The sequence below is a fragment of the Ovis aries genome, chromosome 15 (assembly GCF_016772045.2).
Source record: "Ovis aries strain OAR_USU_Benz2616 breed Rambouillet chromosome 15, ARS-UI_Ramb_v3.0, whole genome shotgun sequence".
NCBI classification, from domain to species: domain Eukaryota; kingdom Metazoa; phylum Chordata; class Mammalia; order Artiodactyla; family Bovidae; genus Ovis; species Ovis aries.
This window is the reverse complement of record NC_056068.1, coordinates 54,824,803-54,844,805: the sequence shown is the minus strand read 5'-3', so window position 1 is coordinate 54,844,805 and position 20,003 is coordinate 54,824,803. Positions and strand designations below refer to the sequence as shown.

Genomic DNA, 20,003 nt, shown 5'->3' with positions numbered 1-20,003 from the left:
ACACGCAGTGAGTGGACCCCTTTCGATTTTTTGAGATGCCGTTTTAGCTGCTTCTGGCATCAGGAGCCACTCTGATGGCTGATTATAGCAGTGAAAAAGCCCAGCCTCTGCTCTGGCCGCGTAGACTGTGTGCGCTCTGATGTCGTTCCATACGCATCTCGCTTAACCAGATGTGGTGGCCTTAGTAGGCAGTCCTGCCCTTAGAAGTGAAATAACTGCTTATCTGCACTGTTCAGCCTTCAAAGACTTCCCTACAAGAAGAGATTATGTTCTGACTTCAGCTTGTGTTTTGACTTCAGCTTGTGTTCTTCTTAACCTCAATGCACGTAATTTGCTTTTCCTTGAGACTGCTGCTTTAGTGCCCAACAATCTACTGGGGGACAAGAGGGCCAGGCAAAGGGCGTTGCATGAATCAGAATCGTGTGCCTTGCTGGCTGGAACTGGGGGCCGTTACAGGCGCTCAGTGATTTTACCAAACACTAGGTATGCTCTCACCAGGTAGTAGCTTGACTATTACCTTTCTCCTCTGCATACAGAATTCATGTCAGCAGAAGCACCTTTGAGACACTGCTCAGCCTTGATGAAGGCTACAAAATTGACATCAGAGGGCAGACTGAGATAAAGATGCGAGACTTTCTTTCCTGGGATTGATTGGAAATGTCTCTAGAGGTCCAGTTTCTGTGGGCAGTGGGAGAGATTCTCACCTGACTGATGTCGCTGAAGCAAGGCCAGCCTGGGAGCTGATCGCCTTCTGTGTCCTTCTGACTCCCCTAGTTCTGCGGAAACGTTTCTTCCTAGGAGCCACACCCTCATATGGCTCCTCATGAGAAGTGCCAGGGCAGAGAAGTTACTTCTACTGATGGCCTACCTGGACAGCATACTGATGCCCAACAGATATTAACATATTTATTACCACAGGAATGATGAAAGGAGGATCCATGTCCCTACTGTATAGTTGAGGAAATTAAATTGGAGATGCAAAGAGATTTGTCCAAAGTCACAAAGTTGATCTTAGATCTGGTGGCTCCAAAGCCTGTGCCTTCTCCATAGCACTGCTGGGCTCCTACTCATCCTTCAGAACCTGAGCACAGACCTCAGCTCTCACTGAAGCCTGCCCTGACCCAGGAATACTCTTCTTCTTCCTTTCCCCCAACAATAACTATCCTGTCTTCTCGGTGCACCCACCAGTCCCCAGCTGACCCTCTGATGTTCTAGAGTGATGCTGGGTTGTCCCTGCCCATCAGCTCTGAAAAGGCAGGGATTGGTCTGTCACCTCTGTATTCTTTTTTAATATTCACATTCAATAATGGTACCACCCTGTGAATGACTTTTTTTCCTACCCTATCCCCTTTCATTTCCCCAATTCCTCAGGTAGAGCCGGGCCTACTGAGTGACTGAAGCAGTCAAGGCCTTTAAAGGCTGAGGGCTGAGACTGGGCCCCAGCAATTGGGTGCCCCATGGGACTGACTTCATTACACAGTGAGATGTCAGAGCAGGAGAGGGCAGCTCAGAGATGAACAGTAACTTGCCCTGGGTCACGTAGCCTGAGAGGGCCAGTGTGAGTGGAACACTTTGCTCTGGAGGCTGAGGTTATGAGACAGTGAGCTGGAGTAAGGGCAGGCATGTCTTGTTCAGGGGAGTGGGTGCTAGAAGTCCTGAGGAGCGGAGGATTCTGATGACAGGAGGGGACACAGAGTGGGACTGGGGAGGGCAGCATGCCAACCTCAGGTTCTGTGGCCTGACCTGAGGGATCCAAGGGCCTATACCCATCCCTGGGCCAGGCGGGATATGAAACTTCTAGGACAGCCAGCCCTGATCCCTGTACCCCTCATGGCCCCTCCACTTCTAACCTCCAGGCAGCTGCACCCCCACCCCAGGGAAGATCACCGGAAACTTTGGCTGTTCGAGAGACTCATAGATCACAGAATCCTGGGATCTTAGCATTCCATGTCTGCTGGTTATAGAATTCAAATTTCATTATTTATTTACTTCTCTAGTGGATAAACATAAATTCATTGAATCCTCACAACAACTCTGTAAAGTATTTAGGAAATGGAGGCACAGAGAGGTGAGTGTAAGTTGGTCAAAGTCACACAGCTAGTAGGTGATAGAGCTAGGATTTGGACCCCGACAGTCTGCCTCCAGGCTCTAGGCTGCTCTCCCAGCAGTGGGAATCATGCCTCTGCCCTTGCTCTCTGCTTGAGGAGGTCTGCTAAGCTCCTTTCCTCTCTCTTCCAGGGGAAGGGCTGGTGAGGAAGGCGGGCTTCCCCAGACCCTCCCCACACCTCTGGACATCAAACCAGGGTGAGTAAGAGGAATTTCCCCCCAAAGCTTGGCCTCTTTTGTTTGAAATTTGACACTTGTTATTTTTCTAATTATAAAGGTATTACCTGCCTAGTGTGGAAAACTTGGAAAATACAGGATTATTTCATGACTAAATAATCTCCATCGTTCCACTCCCGAGAGACAGCTGCTGTTAGTACTTCAGCGTGGTTCCTGCCAGCCTGTTTCTGGGAGGTTTTTCATGAATGAGATCATTCTGTCTCCATGACTTCTCATTCTGCTCTGTGTTCTCTGCTCAGCGTCCTGAGCGCCCTTCTGTATTATTCAGAGCACTGCACATACACACTTGTTCTTACAGCATCGGGATTGCAGCACGTGGGCACCACGACTGGCTCAACCTCCCTCTCGTCGCCAAGCATGGAGACTCTTCCCATTCTGAGCCGGTTAGAGGTGAAGCGAAAGTGTTAGTCGCTCAGTGTCCCACTCTTTGCGACCCCATGGACTAGCTGGCCAGGCTCCTCTGCCACCGAATTCTCCAGGCAAGAATACTGGAGTGGGTTGCTGCCATGCCCTCTGTTGCCATTTCCTTCTCCAGGGGATCTTCCCCACCCAGGGGTCAAACCTAGGTCTCCTGCATTGCAGGCAGACTCTTTACCATCTGAGCTGCCAAGGAAGCCCAAGGTGATAGGTTGATAAATATCACTGGGCGTCTGTCACCAGTCAGACTATTTCTGCAGATGAGGAATTTACAGATCATATTTTAGGAGGTCAAAAGAAGCAAATTCTCGGAGAGCTGGTGCCTGCCTTGCAGTTGGGCTCTTCCCTTTGTCCTCTGTCCTCTGCGATCCCACATCCTTCTCTGAGGGCAACGCAGGTGAGGTAGGAGGGTGCTGTGCTGTGCTCAGTCACTTTAGTCATGTCCAACTCTTTGCAACGCTATGGACTGCACCAAGCTCCCCTGTGCATGGGATTCTCCAGGCAAGAATACTGGAGTGGGTAGCCATGCCCTCCTCCAGGGGATCTTTCCCACCCAAGGATTGAACCTGGGTTTCCTGCGTTGTAGACAGATTCTTCACCATCTGAGCCACCAGGGAAGCACCCCCCTCCGCCATCCCCAACTTCCTATAAATAATAGTGAGTGGGTGATAAGTCGCTTCAGTCATGTCCGACTCTTTGCAACCCCATGGACTATAGCCCGCTAGGCTCCTCTGTCCATAGCATTCTCCAGGCAAGAATACTGGAGAGGGTTACCATGCCCTCCTCCAGGGGATCTTCCCGACCCAGGGACTGAACCTGGATCTCTTCAGTCTCCTGCACTGAGGCAGATTCTTTACTGCTGAGCCATCGGGGATGCCTGGTAAGGGGGTAGCAAGTACATTTTACCGTAACGTGCTGTTCCTCACTCCCTTCCACTGGAGCCACAGGCAGTCTGCAGAGGCCAGAGGGCACAGGTGCTGCCTCTTGTTGAGAATTAGTTTCCTAGAAATGAGGAGGACCTAGGGACCACAGGGGCCCAGGGGCTCACTCCACCAGAGGGCGGCTGGCCTGGGGATGGACAGAGCCCCATCAGGGGCCCACAGCACAACCACATCAGAGCTTCCTGAGCGGGGCCTTTCCTTCATTAGAACTTACAACTGGCTCCTCTCAGCATTTCCAGGACAGGCTCCATCCCACACTGCCCCCCTGCCATCTCTCAAAGATGAGAAACCCCATGTGGGGCAGACACGGGCTTCCTGGGAAAAGACCAGTGCTGAAGCAGCCTCGGCGGCACACCCTCCGTGTGGAAGGACTGGTGTGGACAGGGGCTGAGGGCAGACAGAGTGGCCATTCCCTACCCCTGCTGCTGGGGTGCCCCAGGCCTTAGGACCCCAGGGAGCCCAGGCAGAGCCATGCCTGGGGGCAGGCAGTGCCCTATTCATCTCCATCCCTGGGATCCAGCGAGGAAGGAAGAGGGGGACACACACACTGGCATATGGAGAAGCCCCCAGGGTGTAGAACACACACAGGTGCACCCTTTAAAAAAAATAATAAGGACATTCCAGACTGCTGGGTGCAAAACCAGCTCGTGTTCACAGAAGCCTCCACAGAGCCTTGGGTCCTTCAACTTGGCAGAAGGCTTGCTGGGTGAGGACCAGGCTCCGGCTGGGCTGTGACCTGGAGTAGGCTCTTGACCTCCCAGGGCCTTCCCCTGGGCAAGTGGCTGCAGCCCCCTGGCCCTGCTCAGTCCCTCCAGGTCCTGTACTCCAGCCGCCTTTCCAGCCCCCAAGAGCCGCTGTCCTCTGACCTTACTATCCTCAGCAGCGGCCCGTTTCTGCTTCCACATGCAGACACTTTTCTCAGAAGGCCCATCTGCTGACGCTGACCTCACTTCCTCATCACCCACTCCCGCCCGGCCCCCGCAGCCTGACTTCCACCCTCACCTACCCAGAAGGCTCTGTGAGGTCACTGGTGACCTGAACCCATGTCACCAGCTCCATGGGCAGTTCTAGTTCCCAACCTGACTGCGCAGTAGCATTTCCCCCGCCTCCCTCTTCCTAGAAAGGCTCCCCAAGGCCTCCGAGGCACCCCGCCTGTGCACCCCGATCTCCATCTCCTCCTCCCCTGGCTCCCTGCCGCGCCTCTCCTCTCCCCAGGCCTTCCACGCTGAGGCTGCACAGAGCTCCTCCACGAGGTGGCCCTTCCTCTCCTGACACTGATGACACCCCCCTCCCCTCCGGGTCTCGGCCCCCAGCCTGCCCTGAGCTCCAGGCCTGTGGAGCTTTCGCTGCCCCCTCAACAGTTTCTTCTGGAGCTGTCACACGACCTCAGACTCGCCAGGTCCACCAGACGCCTGGCCTCCCCCAGAGCTCTCTTCTCATGGGTGGCCTCGCCATCCACAATCAGAAAGCCGCACATTGTCCCGGAGACGTCAGCCAGTTCCGCCGCCCTGCCTCCATCGCAGCCCCAAGCTGACAGCTTCTCCATCACCTTCTCTGTCCTGGCCGCCGCAGGAGCTTCTCAGCTTTCACCCTTATCCATCTTTGCTCAGTAGCCAGAGTGATCGTTAAATAACGACACACACGTGACTCACATGGCGGTTCCCTGTTTAACACCCTCTGGGTCTTCCTACCTGAACTCTTTCATGTTGCCTCTGAGGCCCTGCTCTGTCGGGCCTGGGCCTGCCCCGTGGGCTCAGTTTTCTAGCACCTTGTACTGTGAGTTACCACCTCGGGGCCTGCCTCATGCCCTTTAGGACGCACTGACTGAGCTTCCCGCCTCAGGGCCTTCACTCTCGCTGTGCCCTGCGCCTGGTCCCTTCTGGTCCTGCAGGTCTCAGCTTTGTTGCTGCCTCCTTTGTGAAGAGGCTCTCACCACACACTCTAATCAGAGTCCTGCCGCCATCCCACCCCCATCTCCCAGCCGTGTGTTCCTGCAGCTCTTGTTACTCCTTGATTTTCCTTGCTGATGCATTTACGGAATTTACAGAACTTCCCCCAGGAGGGTCTGGCTGGCTGGCCGATCCGCCTGCAGGTCTGCAGGTGACAGACTCCCAGGGAGGTGAGCTCTCATCTCTCTCTCCCGACTCCCCCGCTTCATCCAGGGAGTGGGAGCCAGCAGGTCTGGCAGCTATGTGTCACCCCAAGCTCTCTCAGCTGATGACTTTTCCACTCCAGGCCAGAAACTTTAGAAAGTGCCAGCAACGTTTTCATCTTCTTGGCTTGGGGAGGAAAGAGCGGAGATTAGGCCCAGCAAGCTTGACCTGACCTGGGAGTCTCCCAGGCCTCTCGGAAGCAGAGAAGAATCGCACATCCACTTAGGCCCACGGACTTAGACACAGCAGGTGGGGGAACGGGAGTCCAAGCACACCCGACCGTGCACACACATCCTGCACCCTGCATGAGTATCAGATACATGTGCACATGGAAACACCACCACGTGCCCCTCCGTTTACTGGGGGGTGAGATCACGGACAGACAGACCCATAGACCCACGGAGAGATGCTTAGACAGCCACACAGAATCTCTGCAGGAAGGACCAGCTGGGTGGGAACTCGCCTTGGACTTTTGTTTATGAGGCAGTTACCAAATCTTTGCTTGAACTGTATGCTGAAACTTGATTTTTTTTTAAATAGTTTGATTTTTAAGTCAAGTTTTCTAACAATGCTTCCATCCTTACTTTCTGTATTTGCCGTATCTGCTGAAGTTACTTACCTTTATTTTGAGGGCTGTTTGGGGAAGCTGGGTGAGATCAGGGGATGGGGAACCCCCTACCTCGTGATTTGATATAGCCATGACCAAGGCCGCAGAGCTCACAGAAGGGCCTCCCGTCACCTGTCACAGAGACACTCCACACTGGGACCTGTTTTCCGCTCTGCCCTTGACAACTGTGTTCAGAAGTGCCTCTGCCAAGCTGCTGTGAGGCCCCGGCTGTCACTCACCGCCTTGCTCCCTTCTCCGTGCACAGGCAATAACACCATTCCACACTCCTCTGGGCATATGTGGGAGGCAGGTGAGAAAATGAAAGTGTGAGTAGGCTGGGGAGCCAGTGTCCCTGCTCTGACTTGTGTTAAAACCCCAGAGCCACAGAGCTCCTCACCCCAGAGCATTAGGGCACAGAGCTGGGGCTAGCTGCCCAACTCCTGGGAGGCCTCTGGACCCACGTGTAAAGGAGTGAGCGGCTCTTCACCTCCCTGGGCCCCGTCCCCTAGAGATGGAAGTGTGGACGGCAGTGGTGTGTGCCTGTGGCTGGGCAGCTGCGGGAATCAGGAGACGCCAAGGACAGTAAGGGGGCTCCTTGTAATCAGCTGTGGGCTCTGAATGCCCACCACTGTTGTTCTGAGTGGTAGATTTATTATTCTTGTCTATCCTTTTCCCCTAGGGATGCCTGGCAGGAGCTCATAAACTAAGAGATCAAGGTGGCCTTTGCCAAAGCCCTCCAGAGCGCAGCGGAACCCTGGGGTGCAGGGAGGGCCTCGGCCAGGCCCTGAGGAGCAGGATGGAGTGTGGCAGGGGCCAGCACCAGCCCAGAGACTCCTGTACTTGGACACCCCCAGGCCCTCTCCCTCCTCCACGCCCTGCAACAAACTCCCTTGCTGAGTTCTCTGGCAGCCAACCGGCTCCCATTAACATGTGCCCTAGGGCGATAGTCACTGATGGCTTGCCTCTGTGAATCCTACGGGTAAACTTACCTCTTGACACAGATATAATAAAAAAAATAGAAATAGTCCCTTCCTTTCATGTTGTGCTTTGTTCTTGACAAACGGTTCTGACTGTCAGAGCTCATTATAGAGCTCACTATTCCTTCCATCGAGAACGCTGTCCCCGTTGTACAGTCACAGTGCCCAGGCCCAGAGAGAGGAGGTCATCCTGTTCCTGTCACATCACTTCTCAGAGCCTCTGTTTTGTCATCTCTAAAATGGATTTGGAGAGGTTCCACACGAGGCTTGTTCCTAACGCAGGGCTCTGTCCACAGCAAATGTTCAGAGCGAGCTGCCTCCTTCCCCACCTCTCCTCCCTAGCTGGCCTAAGCTCCGTGAGCACTGTGTTGGGAGTCCAGGTCTTGGACTCCCAAGATCTCAGGGAAGGGTAAGGAGGGGAGTGATAATTCCTGGGCTCTTAGGAAAATGAGACTTCTGTCCTACAGGAAAAAAAAAAAAAAAAAAAAACAAACAAACCAAACCACAACTAGCTCATTAAACTGGCTTCCAACATCAAAGGGTTACTTTCCAAACCCCCGAGGCTGATTTCAGAGCAGCCAGACCAGGCACACATGGAATTCATTTCCTTGACTGAGGGGAGATGGTGCGGGCCAGGGGACAGGTTAAGCCCTGAACAAACTCGTCCTTCTTCAAGAGACCCCTGGGGAGGGCGGAGCTGGTACTAAACTGAACTGGGAGTAGTGTGGAGAATGTTCTAGTGGGGGCTGTGCCGAGTGTGTGTGTGTGTGTAGATGTGAGAGGGATGTCAGTGACGTGTGTGGAGCCATGAGCTGCCGTGTCGTGGAAAGTGTTAGACTCCACTTTGGGAGATGCCCCTGCCATCCTGACCTGCACAGCTTTGGGCCTAATCTTTTTACTCTGCAGTTTCCTCAAATGCCAAGTGGGATGGGTCACCCTTACCTCCCATGTTGTTGTGAGAATTCATGGAAAGGACTGGAAACACCACAACTGGGCCCCAGCAAGCCTATGGTGTCCATGTTGAGAAGGGAGGGTGTCCACGTGCCCATCCTGGGACGCGCCCGGGGCTCTGTGCATGACTGTGTCTCCGCGTGCCCCTGTGGCCTGGCCAGAAGCATGTCCCTGGTTCCTCCACTGAACTCTCCACAGCTCACAGAAGGCCTGTGGGTTTTCTCTCCAGGCCTCAGCCTCTTCATCTGTAAAAACTTCTGGTCTAATCGCCATGAGGCCCCTGGCGTGAGCCTCTGTGCGTACCCATGGGCACACAAGTGGTGAGTGGAGAGCTAGCAGGGGGCAGACACAAGACCAGAATTCAAACCAGGATTCCATTCCACTTTCCTCCCAGGAGCTGGTCTGTGGGCACCTCTATGCCCCTAGTGCCTCACTGCACACTGGGGATCAGCCCGTGGCCCCATGTGCCTTACAGGGCCGCTGAAGGTCACAGGAGCCAGCAGTGAAAGCTTGGTGTCCCCGGGAGGGTGCTGCCACCGTGACTCAGGGCTCACGTGTGCAAACAGACCCGGTGGCTTCGTGTACGTCATGTGGATGTCAGCACTCGGGGCCCTGAGCAGGCAGGTTTCCATGCACGTGACTGTGTCTGCATATGTGTGCTTATCTATGGACGTCTGTGTGTGTGCTGTGCATCTGTGTACATGTGAACTGATATGTGTGTGCACTTTGGTGCGTCTGCACGTATGCTGCCTTAGCTGTGTACATCATGTGTCTGTGTCTCTCTGGGCACCAAAGTCTGGGAATAGCGGCCAAGCTTCCAATATTTGTGTCCATGCCCACAGTGCGGGTCTGCAGGTGTGGTGTGTGTTGCCTTGTGTGTATGTGGGTGTGTGACCGGGGGTGTCTGGATCCGGCCGTGGGTGGGTGTCCTTGCTCTGCCCTCCAGGATGGTAGTGTGGAAGAGCAGAGCTGCCTGTGCTGAGAAGGGCTAAGGCGGCTCTGTTCTCGGAGGCCTCTACTCAGACCCTCCAGGGTAGAACCTGGGGGCTCCAGGGAGAAACTCTGGTGCTAAAGCCGACACACTGCCTATGAATAGACTCTGCGACTCTGGGGTCCTCATCTCTCCCCAGCCTCCCCCCATTAGTAGAGGAGGCGGTCACCCACGGGGACAGGCAGTGCCCACCTGGCTCCTGCACTGTGGTCCCTCCTGGGCTGGGCCGGTTTCCTCTGTCCCAGAGGCTTTGGGGCTTATTTACTTTACAGTCACGAGCTGCCTGCTGTGGGCCAGCCCCTATGCCTGGAGCTTCCACACACATAATCTTAACCCCAGCCACTCTCGGGACAGGAGTTGTTTACCCACTCTCTTGAAGTGAAAACAGAGGCTCAGAGGAGTGAAAGGACCTGTCCGTGCCACCGCTGTCTCCTGATGCAAGGCGGCTGCACAGCTGCTACTGAAGCCAGGAGAGAACATTCAGAAGGGGTGGCCTCAGGGGCGAGCGACTGTCTTCTCCCTGAAGGAGCTGAGGCTGAGGAGGCGCTTGGAGCTGGCCCTCCCCTCTTGAGGAGCTGGCCTAGCATTTGCATGGGGCTTCCGTGCATAAGCTCAGATGGAACCCCAGAGATGGGGCCCCAAGTCATGACTTTCACGATGAATCAGTGCCAGCTGGTCCCCATGAAGTCCCCTACTCTCCTCCACCAGCCTGGGGCCATCCTCCTGTCCCTCGGGGTCAGTTCCCAGCAATGGGACACCCCTGGCCTCTCTGGGGACTGGGGTTCTCGATATGACAGATGGGGCCACGGGACTCTGGAAGGTCCTTGCGGGGCCTGGTCTGGAGTGGTTCAGTTCATGGTCCTTCAGGCCAGCACAGTTTGGGATGGTCTCCTTGGAAACAACAAATGCTTTAGCCTGGCATTCAAGGCTCTCCTCACGCTGTCTTTAGCTCATCAGCTCCCTGTCCTCTGACATTCTGGCCACGTCAGGCCTCTTACTCTCCCCAAACCCTTCACGATGCCGCCGCTTGCTATTTTCGCTACCTAAATGACCTTATCTCTTTTTCAACATTTGGTGAACACATCCTTCAGTGTCTACCTAAAAAGCTATCTCCTGGGAATTCCCAAGCTGTCCAGTTGTTAGGAATCCATGCTCTCACTGTTGAGGGCCCAGGTTCAATCCCTGGTGGGGGAACTAAGATTCCACGGCCTGCATGGCCTGGCAAAAAAAAGCTAGAACATTTTCCTAGCTTCCCTCTGTATGTAATTAGTAGTTGCCTTGCCTGACCTTCACATCAGTAGGAACCTTCTCTAGTTCATTGCTTTCCTCTAGTGCCCAGACAGAGGTGTGCATTGGGAGACTGAATTGATGAATGATGAATTGATAACTGATGAACTAGTTAGCCCAGAGGTTTCAATGAATAATCTCCTCTCCTGCAACACCAGCTCCTGAGTCTCCTGCCTAGTCTCTCCTCTGCTGTATCTGTATCTGGGCTTGCTGAGTTTAAAGCTTAGGCAGGATCCTCCCCACCAGGGAGGTACGGGCAGTGTGTCAGCCTGTGGCTTCCCTGGCTGCCCTGTCTCTCTTCCCCACCTCTAGCCTCTGCTCTGGCCTGGGTGCTCTTCCCCAGCCCCTCTGCTTGCCACCCCTTCTGGCCAGCTCCTCCGCACCCTCCATGCCTCTGCTTCTCTGCCACTTCCTCCAGGAAGCCTTCCCTGAAACCCTCCCTTCCACCCCTGCGTACTGTAGGAAGAGCCCCTCCTCTGCCCTCTTAGCACCCCTCAAGTCACCCTGTCCAGCCCTGTCCTTGCATACGGGGGGTTTCCTGTGGGCAGGGCTGGGTTGAAACCCTCTTTCTGTGACTTCAGTGGAAGAAGAAATATAACAAGGCAGAGGAGGTAAAGAAGGCCACAGTGATGGTAGGTGAGCATTGCTTTAAGGAAATAAACCTGCCTGCAAATTCATACTCATTCAAAGACTAGAGATGAGTCTACACACTTACAAGGGGGTGGGGGATGAAGTAACAAGAGCGGCGGGAAGGCCCTCACGTGTTCTCGGCCTGTTGTGTGCGCACTGTATCAGGGAGCTGTCCTCGCAGCCCTAGCAAATGGGTGCCTTCACCACAGTGGCTCTGGAGTTCCTCTGGGGCTACGGGACGACAAAGCCTGGGTGCTTTCTGGGGAGCCGGCCATGCTGCCTCTTGTCCTGGCTCTGCCTCCAGACTTGCTTGTAGAAGCCACTCCTACTTAGGGCTCCAGTCTCCCGGTCAAGACATGGACGGGTGGACTCCTTTCCCAGAAGTTTCCTTGAGTCCTCGAGACTCTTCAGAAGTCCACTAGGGGGCAGGCAAGCTGTTCCCAAAAGAACCAGAGCCCCTGCTGCAACCCCAAGATTCCTAGCCCTTCCCCAAGCCCTCAGGGTCCCTGGGCTCAGCCCTCCAGCCCAGGAGGGAGTGATGGGCGGGACCCCACCACGCCAAGGAGCCGTGCTTGAGGATCTCCCTGACGACGGATGGACAGGACAACAGATCTCAGCATCTGTCACCATCAGAAAGGCCCAGCCCAATTTGGCATGTGCCAGAGGTTTGTCTGGTCTCTAGCCATTTGCATTTCTTGCTAAATAACACAAAGTTGATGCTAACCTCATCCAGGGCTCTTTTGGACGCGGCCTCATGCAGCCTACCACGCGCTCAGATGAGAGTGAGCGGCAATTCTGGCAGTTCTCTTCCACTGCTGACTTAGGCCTTTCTACTGGGCTCCAGCTTAGTGCCTGGCCACCTGTCAGGCATCTCCCCAGTGAGCCACAGATTACCTTGACTATACCCTTTCCTGTTCCCTGCCCAGGACCACAGGTGACCACCCTCGCTTCCCTGTCCTTCCCATGACCCTTTGCTTCACCTCCCATAATCAATCCTCAAGTCCCACCTACCATGATGAAGTCTGCCTTGGTCTAGGCTCCATCATCTGGGTCCTTGGCAACTGCCCCAGCCTCCCTGTCGCCCTCTGGCCTCCGTTCCCACTAGCCTATGCTGGCCCCAGTTGACCCCCCGGGCAGCCCTCCCCATGTCGCTTTCCTACTTAGCATGTCCCCCACTGCTGATGACCAGGGCCCTTCCTAGAACTCCTACCAGTGGACCCTCCCACCATCTCCCCCAATGCCCAGACTTTCCCACCCCCATGTCCAGTCCTGTCTTACCCCCTTAAACTGCTCAGACCCCCAGTTTTAACCTAGAGGATCTTTACTGTAAACGTATTCCTATTAGTTATTATAATAATGCCCCTAAGACCAGGGAGCAATAGTCTGGAAACTGTGTAACCTTGCCCTGTCACCACTGTGTCCAGGGGCAAAACCCTTGCAGTCTGAGGAACATCACAATAACCACTTGGCCCATTTCCAGACTTGTCTTTAGGTGCCTGGCCTGGGTGGAGCTAGATCATGGCCCAGGCTCTGTTCTCATGCTTGTCCACCTTGAGCCCACACTCAGTACTTGATACAGCCCTAAAATCAGGCCCAACCTCCCAGTGCAGCAATGAGACATGTGGAGTTTGCTGGAGATTTCCTGGGAGCCAGAGAAGAGAGTATGTCCTCACCCTTCATGCAGCCAAGCTTCATGAACTCTGAACCTCAGTTCTCTCTCCCAGGCCCCTCCCTGGCAGCTGCCTGCTCTTCCCGCTGTCCCTCCCTGTCACCCTCTGTTGCTCCCAGTCAACCAGCACCTCATCTCAGCTTCCTGCTCCATTGGTAGTTACCCAAAGAGCAACTGCAGGATTGATCAAAGGACCAGAGCCTGGAGCCTTTTTGAAGGGCTGATTCAGGCCTTCTAAACACTGGGCTCCCCCGGCAGGCAGCCCATAGAAGGGTCTTTCAGTTCAGTTCAGTTGCTCATTGTCCAAATGTTTGTGACCCCATGGACTGCAGCACGCCAGGCTTCCCTGTCCATCACCAACTCCCAGAGCTTACTCAAACTCATGTCCATTGAGTTGGTGATGCCATTGAACCATCTCATCCTCTGTTGTCCCCTTCTCCTCCCGCCTTCAATCATTCCCAGCATCAGGGTCTTTTCCAATGAGTCAGTTCTTTGCATCAGGTGGCCAGAGTATTGGAGTTTCAGCTTCAGCATCAGTCCTTCCAATGAGTATTCAGGACTGATTTCCTTCAGAATGGACTGGTTGGATCTCCTTACTGTCCAAGGGACACTCAAGAGTCTTCTCTAACACCGTAGTTCAAAAGCATCAATTCTTCAGCACTTAGCTTTCTTTATAGTCCAACTCTCACATCCATACATGACTACTGGAAAAAAACATAGCTTTGACTAGATGGACCTTTGTTGGCAAAGTAATGTCTCTGCTTTTTAATATGCTGTACTTCACTGTAAAGAAGGACCTGAGGCAGTCATGCAAGGTAGACACGTTCCCCTCGTATTTTCGATGAAGCTACTGAACTCAGCTCAAGGTCACCCAGCAAGTCAGTGGTTCCAAAGCCCCCGGAACACACACCATCCTGGTTTCCTTGTCAGCTGCAGCCACACACTACACAGAAAAAAGTGACGCACACTCAGTGATAGCCTCAGTCACCAGCCGCGGGGTGAGACCAACCAAAGGAAGTGGAGTGAGTCCTGGGGTGAGGTCCGGAGGGGCAGGTAGCTGAGGCTGGGGACCCGGGTGAAGCCAAGACCAACAGCCAGGGGCCTGGATGGTGGATGGAGGAGCTGCGTGTTTTGTGGACAGAGGTCAAGTTTGGAACCTGCAGTGTGAGTGGGGCAGCGGGAGAGTGAATTAACTCTGACCATCCAGAAGCCTTTTAAAGAGCCAGTTTGGACACTGGCCAGGATGTCTTCAAGGCTCTCCTTGTGAGCAGCCCAAGGGAGCATGGGTGTCTCATGTCTACAGCCACAATCTCTCTTCTCTTGGCCCCTGGCCTTGTATTTCATGGACATGATGCACCCTTTCAGTCGGAAGGCTTAGCTTTTTTTTCCCCTTTTCTTTTCGTATGCATGTGCGCATGCCCATTCATGTCTGACTCTTTGTGACGCCATGCGCTGCAGCCCACCAGTCTCCCCTGTCCATGGAATTTCCAGGCAAGAATACTGGAGTGGGTTGGCATTTCCTGCTCCAGGGGATCTTCCTGATCTCCTTTACTGACAGGCAGATTCTTGACCACTGTGCCCCTGGGAAGCCCCTTCTTTTTGTATGGGAGCCCCTTAGCTAGTTCTTACAGTCCTCCCGTCTGCCAGCTCTTTAATGGAGACAGAGACAGAGGGGAGAGATGGAAGCGGCTGGGAGAAGGGAGAAGAGAGAGGCGAAGATAGGGAGTTTGACAGATGACTGCACAGAGTTGGGAAAACCGGAAAGGAGAGAGAGGACAATGGAGGATGTATGTGGCCGCTTGATAGGGACTCTGGCCTCACGAGTAGTGAAAGAGACAGGAAAACGGGAAGTGTGACATATGCTTGGACCTCCAGGGCCATCAAAGAGTTTTAAGCAGCAGAGTGACCTGGTCAAACCTGTGTTTTAGAGAGACTCCATCTGGCCACCATGTGGCGGGTGAATGGCTGGCTGGCTGGATGAACAGGAAAAGGAGACTCTGGGGCAGGAAGCTCTCCTGAGAGAAGGGTGAGAAGAGAAATGAGCAAGGCCAAGGAGGAGGGAGACCCATTTAAAGACCAGGAGGAGGAAGGGGTGGGGGTGAGTTGCCACAAAAGTATACAGGAGGTGGCGATGGAGAGGCGGGGAAGAGGACAACGAGAGGGTGTTACAAGGAGCCACTCTAGCAGGCAGCAGAGAAGAATGCAGCCAAGTGACCAAAGGAGCTGGGCACAGAAGAGCGTCCGTCTGTATCAGTTCCAGATGTGGAGGCTGGGTGGAATGATAGGGCTGGAGACAGTGGAGGAGCAGTGAGGTGAGTGGGGGAAATGGAGGTCACAAGAGTAGACAACAGCCTTGATAGGTTTAGCCAGGAGGAGACTAGAGGAAGGGTGGGCAGTGGCTGGTGGGAATCTGGGAGGCCAGTAGTTGTTGTTTAGTTGCTAAGTTGAGTCCAACTCTACCATCCCATGAACTGCAGCATGCCAGGCTTCCCTGTCCTTCACTATCTACTGGAGTTTGCTCAAACTCGTGTCCACTGAGTCGATGATGCCATCCAACCATCTCATCCTCCGTAGTCCCCTTCACCTCCTGCCTTCAATGTTTCCCAGCATCAGAGTCTTTTCTAATGAGTCTGTTCTTTGCATCAAGTGACCAAAATAGTGGAGATTCAGCTTCATCACCAGTCCTTCCAATGAATATTCAGGGTTGATTTCCTTTAGTATTGACTGGTTTGATCTCTTTGCTCTCTAAGGGACTCTCAAGAGTCTTCGCCAACACCACAGTTCAAAAGCATCAACCTTCTTTGTGGTCCAATTCTCACATGCATACATGACGATGGAAAAAACCAAAACTTTGACTATATGGACCTTTGTCAGCAAAGTGATGTCTCTGCTTTTTAATATTCTGTCTAGGTTTGTCATAACTTTTCTTCCAAGGAGCAAGCGTCTTTTAACTGCATAGCTACAGTCACTGTTTGCAGTGATTTTTGGAGCCCAAGAAAATAAAATCTGTCACTGTTTCCACTTTTTCCGCTTCTATTTGCCCTGAAGTGATAGGACTGGATGCCATGATCTTAGTTTTTTGAATGCTGAGTTTTAAACCAGCTTTTTTCTCACTCCTCTTTCACCCTCATCAAGACACTCTTTAGTTCCTCTTTCCTTTCTGCCACTAGAGTGGCATCATTTGCATATCAGAGGTTGTTGATATTTCTCCCGGCAATCTTGATTCCAGCTTGTGATTCATCCGGCCTGGCATCTTGCATGATGTACTCTACATATCAGTTACATAAGCAAGGTGACAATATACAGCCTTGATGTACTCTTTTCCCAATTTTGAACCAGTCTGTTGTCCCATGTCCAGTTCTAACTATTGCTTCTTGACCTGCATACAGATTTCTCAGGAGAGAGATAAGATGGTCTGGTATTCCCATTTCTTTAAGAATTTTCCACAGTGTCTTGTGATCCACACAGTCAAAGGCTTTAGCATTTGAAGTAGATGTTTTTCCAGAATTCCCTTGCTTTTTCTATGATCCAACAGTTGTTGGCAATTTGACCTCTGGTTCCTCTGCCTTTTCTAAATCCAGCTAATACATCTGGAAGTTCTCTGTTCATGTACTGCTGAAGCCTAGCTTGAAGGATTTTGAGCATTACCTTGCTAGGATATAAAATAAGCACAATTTTATATGGTAGTTTGAACATTCTTTGGCATTGCCCCTCTTTTGGATTGGAACAGGGAGTTGTGAAATAAGGGGGTGTCCATGCTGATGGGAGAACCTGCAGGGAGAGAGGCTGTTCAGATTTCCCAAGAGGCAGCCTCTGCCAGCAGAGAGCACAGCCCATCCCCCAGGAGGCCACATGGGCCCTGATGCAGGAGAGGTGAGGTTGATTTTTAGGGTCTAGTTCAGGTCTCAAACCTAATTCTCCTACCCGCTTGGGTAGAGATGGCGAGTGGGAAGAAGCCACACAGCCCAGAGGAAGCCCAGAGAGCAGGAGTCTATAAGGCTGAACACCCATTCCTAAGTTTCCAGACCTAGAGAGAGGGACTGGCTTTGGAAACAAGGCATTCCCTCCTCAGGAGACAGGATCCAGCCCTCTGCACGCTGGAGCCCCAGCCCAGCCTCCAAGTTCCTAGAGTCCTGAGGCCACAGCAGCCCACAGGGATGAATCACAGGATCCCTGGGGCGCCACGGCGGTCTCACCGTGCCCTTTCCCCTTCTTCCCTTTCACACCCCCGGGAATTGGCACTCTTGGGAGCCACTTGACTTGTGTGTGGTCTGCTTCTGAGAAAATCAGTGTCGTGAGCAACGTGAGCTCACAGTCTTGCTCCATGAGTGAGTGTGTGCACACGTGGGCGCTTGGGTCTGTGTGAGGGCACCTGCACACACACATATGGTGTTTATCTGTGCACTATGTCCTGTGTGTGTGCGCAATGAGTTTGGGAATCTGGGTATTCCAAGTCTTTGCTGTATACTTGGGATTTGAAGTACGTGTGTGGAGTGTTTGTGACTGGTGTTTGTACGGGAGACATACGCACTGTGCACGCATCGTGGATGTTTAATGTGCGGGCTTGTGATGTGGCATGCATGGTAGATATCTGAGTGTTGAATTTGTGGGGGGTTGTGACTGCGTGTGGTGGCTGTGTGACTTTTGAGGGTGTCTCTGAAATGTTTGAAATATTTGTGTCCGTGTGACATTTTTCTGTGAGGTGGATGCACGCTTCCTGTGTTCAGGAGCTGTGGCCCTGTGCGTCCGTGTTGTCTTTGAGGATATTTATGAAGGCTGTGTGTGTGTGTTGAAGGGAGAGTGTGCTTTTGCAGGTGTTTGTGTCTATGGAGGGAGCGTGTGTGAGGAGGGATGTCACGGGGCGGGGGGGGATGTGACAGCCCCACACAGCAGAAGGGGCAGAGTTCCCGCACTCAGTTCACCATCTCCTGGTTGGATGACCTGAGCTAGCTACTGCCCCCTCCAGCCTAAGATTCCCACTAAAGACCAGTACCTGGTGAATTCTAGGAAAGCCCTATGGTCTTGAGGAGGAAGGCAACGTGAGCAGGACAAGAAGGGATCGCCGAGAGCTACACTGAGGAGAAGGAGGACATTCCCCGTGACAGCCCAGGATGTGGCCAGGCCTCCACCCGCTTGCCCAGCCCCCGGGGGCCCCACCTGTGCCCTGGCAGGACGCGACTGCCACCTCCTTTCACTGCCCCAGAGGGGCAGCCACAGCCGCGTTTTAGGCAGGTCTCCTCCTCACATCCCTCGAGCACAGATTGGAGAAGCTTCCTGAACCACTTGACTCCCGCCCTGAACTAAACTCGTGTGAAGAAAATAGAGCTGCTGCCCTCAATGGAAAACAATGCCTGGTTACGAACCACAAGCAGTTCCACAGACGGGCGAGTGCCATGGGCTGGAGGGCACTTGACACCAAGGGGCCCTCTCTCCCAACAGCCCTAGTTGTCCACCCACGTTTGCTCCAATTTAGACATGGAATGGGTTCAGAGCGGTGAAGCCACGCGCCCAAAGTCCCACAGCCATGCATGCGCAGAACAGTGAGGACAGGACCCCAGGTTTCAAGTCCCTCTCTGAAACTGGGGCTGCTTCTCTTCCTCAGTTCTGCCCTCTCCACGTCCCTCCTTGCCCCATCCAAGAGGAGGGAATATACAACTCGACACATATGGGGGATGTCATGATAAATTTTAAGAATTCTAAATGACATGCTCTTTTGGCTAATAAATGCTCCACTAGTGACAATACAACGGAGTATTAAGTGGGTGGACCCTAGAGCCCCACTGAGTGGACTCATCCAAAACCGGCTGTGCAAATTAGAGCTAATTACCTAACCTCTCTGGGTTTTCTCATATGTTGTCTGTAAAATGGAGGTAATAATAATAACCATATCTACCTCACTGAGTGTTGTAGGATTAAATGGGTTACAATATGAAAGTTTCCTGAGAAAGCTGCCTGGGCCAGCCCATCCCCTTCTCAAAAGTACAGAGGCCTCACACCCATCTCAGAATTTCACTCCTGGTGAGAAAGCATCAAAATCCTGTTAACCATAACCTTTATATTTCAGCCCTTCATTTCTGCAACTCAGTGGGGAGGGGCTGGTGTTACCTTCATTTCACAGAGAGGCGAAGGTAGCACCACAGTGAGGGGACAGCCCGCCTGCCCCATGCCCACTCAGGGCTTTTCAAAGGGCGCCTGCACCCTGGCAGCATCGGCACCCCTGGGAGGTGGCTCAAGATGTAGGTTCCAGGCCCCAGCTCAGACCTACTGAAGCAGACTCTCGGGGGCAATCTGTCCTCACAAGCCTTCAGAGATGATTCTGATACTTTAAGAGGAACTGGGCAAGGCCTCTGAAAAGATTGCTGAACCAGAAATACCTCACGTGAGGCAAGTGAAGGAAAGTGGAGGGGGGAGGGGAATCACCCCCTCAGCTCACGTGTGACCTTAGCCCACATCCTCACACTCTCTGGGCCTAGAATCTGCTCTCCTTCCAGGAGTGATAGTACAGGAGGCAAGCAGGATTCTCTGAAACTTCGGGAGGTGACCGTTATCTGTGGGAATCGTCAGGGTCCAGGTGAGCCAGTGTCTGAGTTCTGTCAGGCCCTGGGGCTTCGACCACCTAGAAGAAGACGAGAGTCCACGGCCTGCAGGGGTGTAGCACCGTGGGGAACCCAAAGTCTGAGAGGACTGTGAATCTGGAAAGGGACCTCCAGAGAACCCCGAGAAGCAGGGTCCCCCCACTATGGCTTGTCCTATCCTGGCCACAGTGGGTCAGGGTCAGGGTTGGGGCACACCTGGGGGTCGGGACACACCTCTGCCTGGGTCCTGAGCCCACAGTGCTGTGGTCCCTCTGACGCAGGCCCTCCCCGTCATTGCCTCCCACCACTGGGTGCTCCATCTGTCCACAGGTCCTTTCAATCTTCCACAGACTTTTATGTGAGGAAGACCATGTCGGTCACGTTGACCCGGCCCCCATTCCATGGCTTTCTACAAGTCATCCTCTCAACAGCCCCTTGAAGTGAGCATAATGACTGTCCCCA

The 20,003-nt window shown here is 53.4% G+C and overlaps 1 protein-coding gene across 1 annotated transcript in view; it reads left to right on the top strand.

Moving 5' to 3' along the window:
* LOC101109482 (guanylate cyclase D-like) overlaps positions 1-20,003 on the top strand; it is a 59,479-nt gene that overhangs the window by 34,592 nt on the left and 4,884 nt on the right. Inside the window, 2 exon segments of the mRNA XM_042232618.1 lie at positions 506-626; positions 19,458-19,537. Of these exon segments, the coding sequence (XP_042088552.1) occupies positions 506-626; positions 19,458-19,537 (201 nt within the window).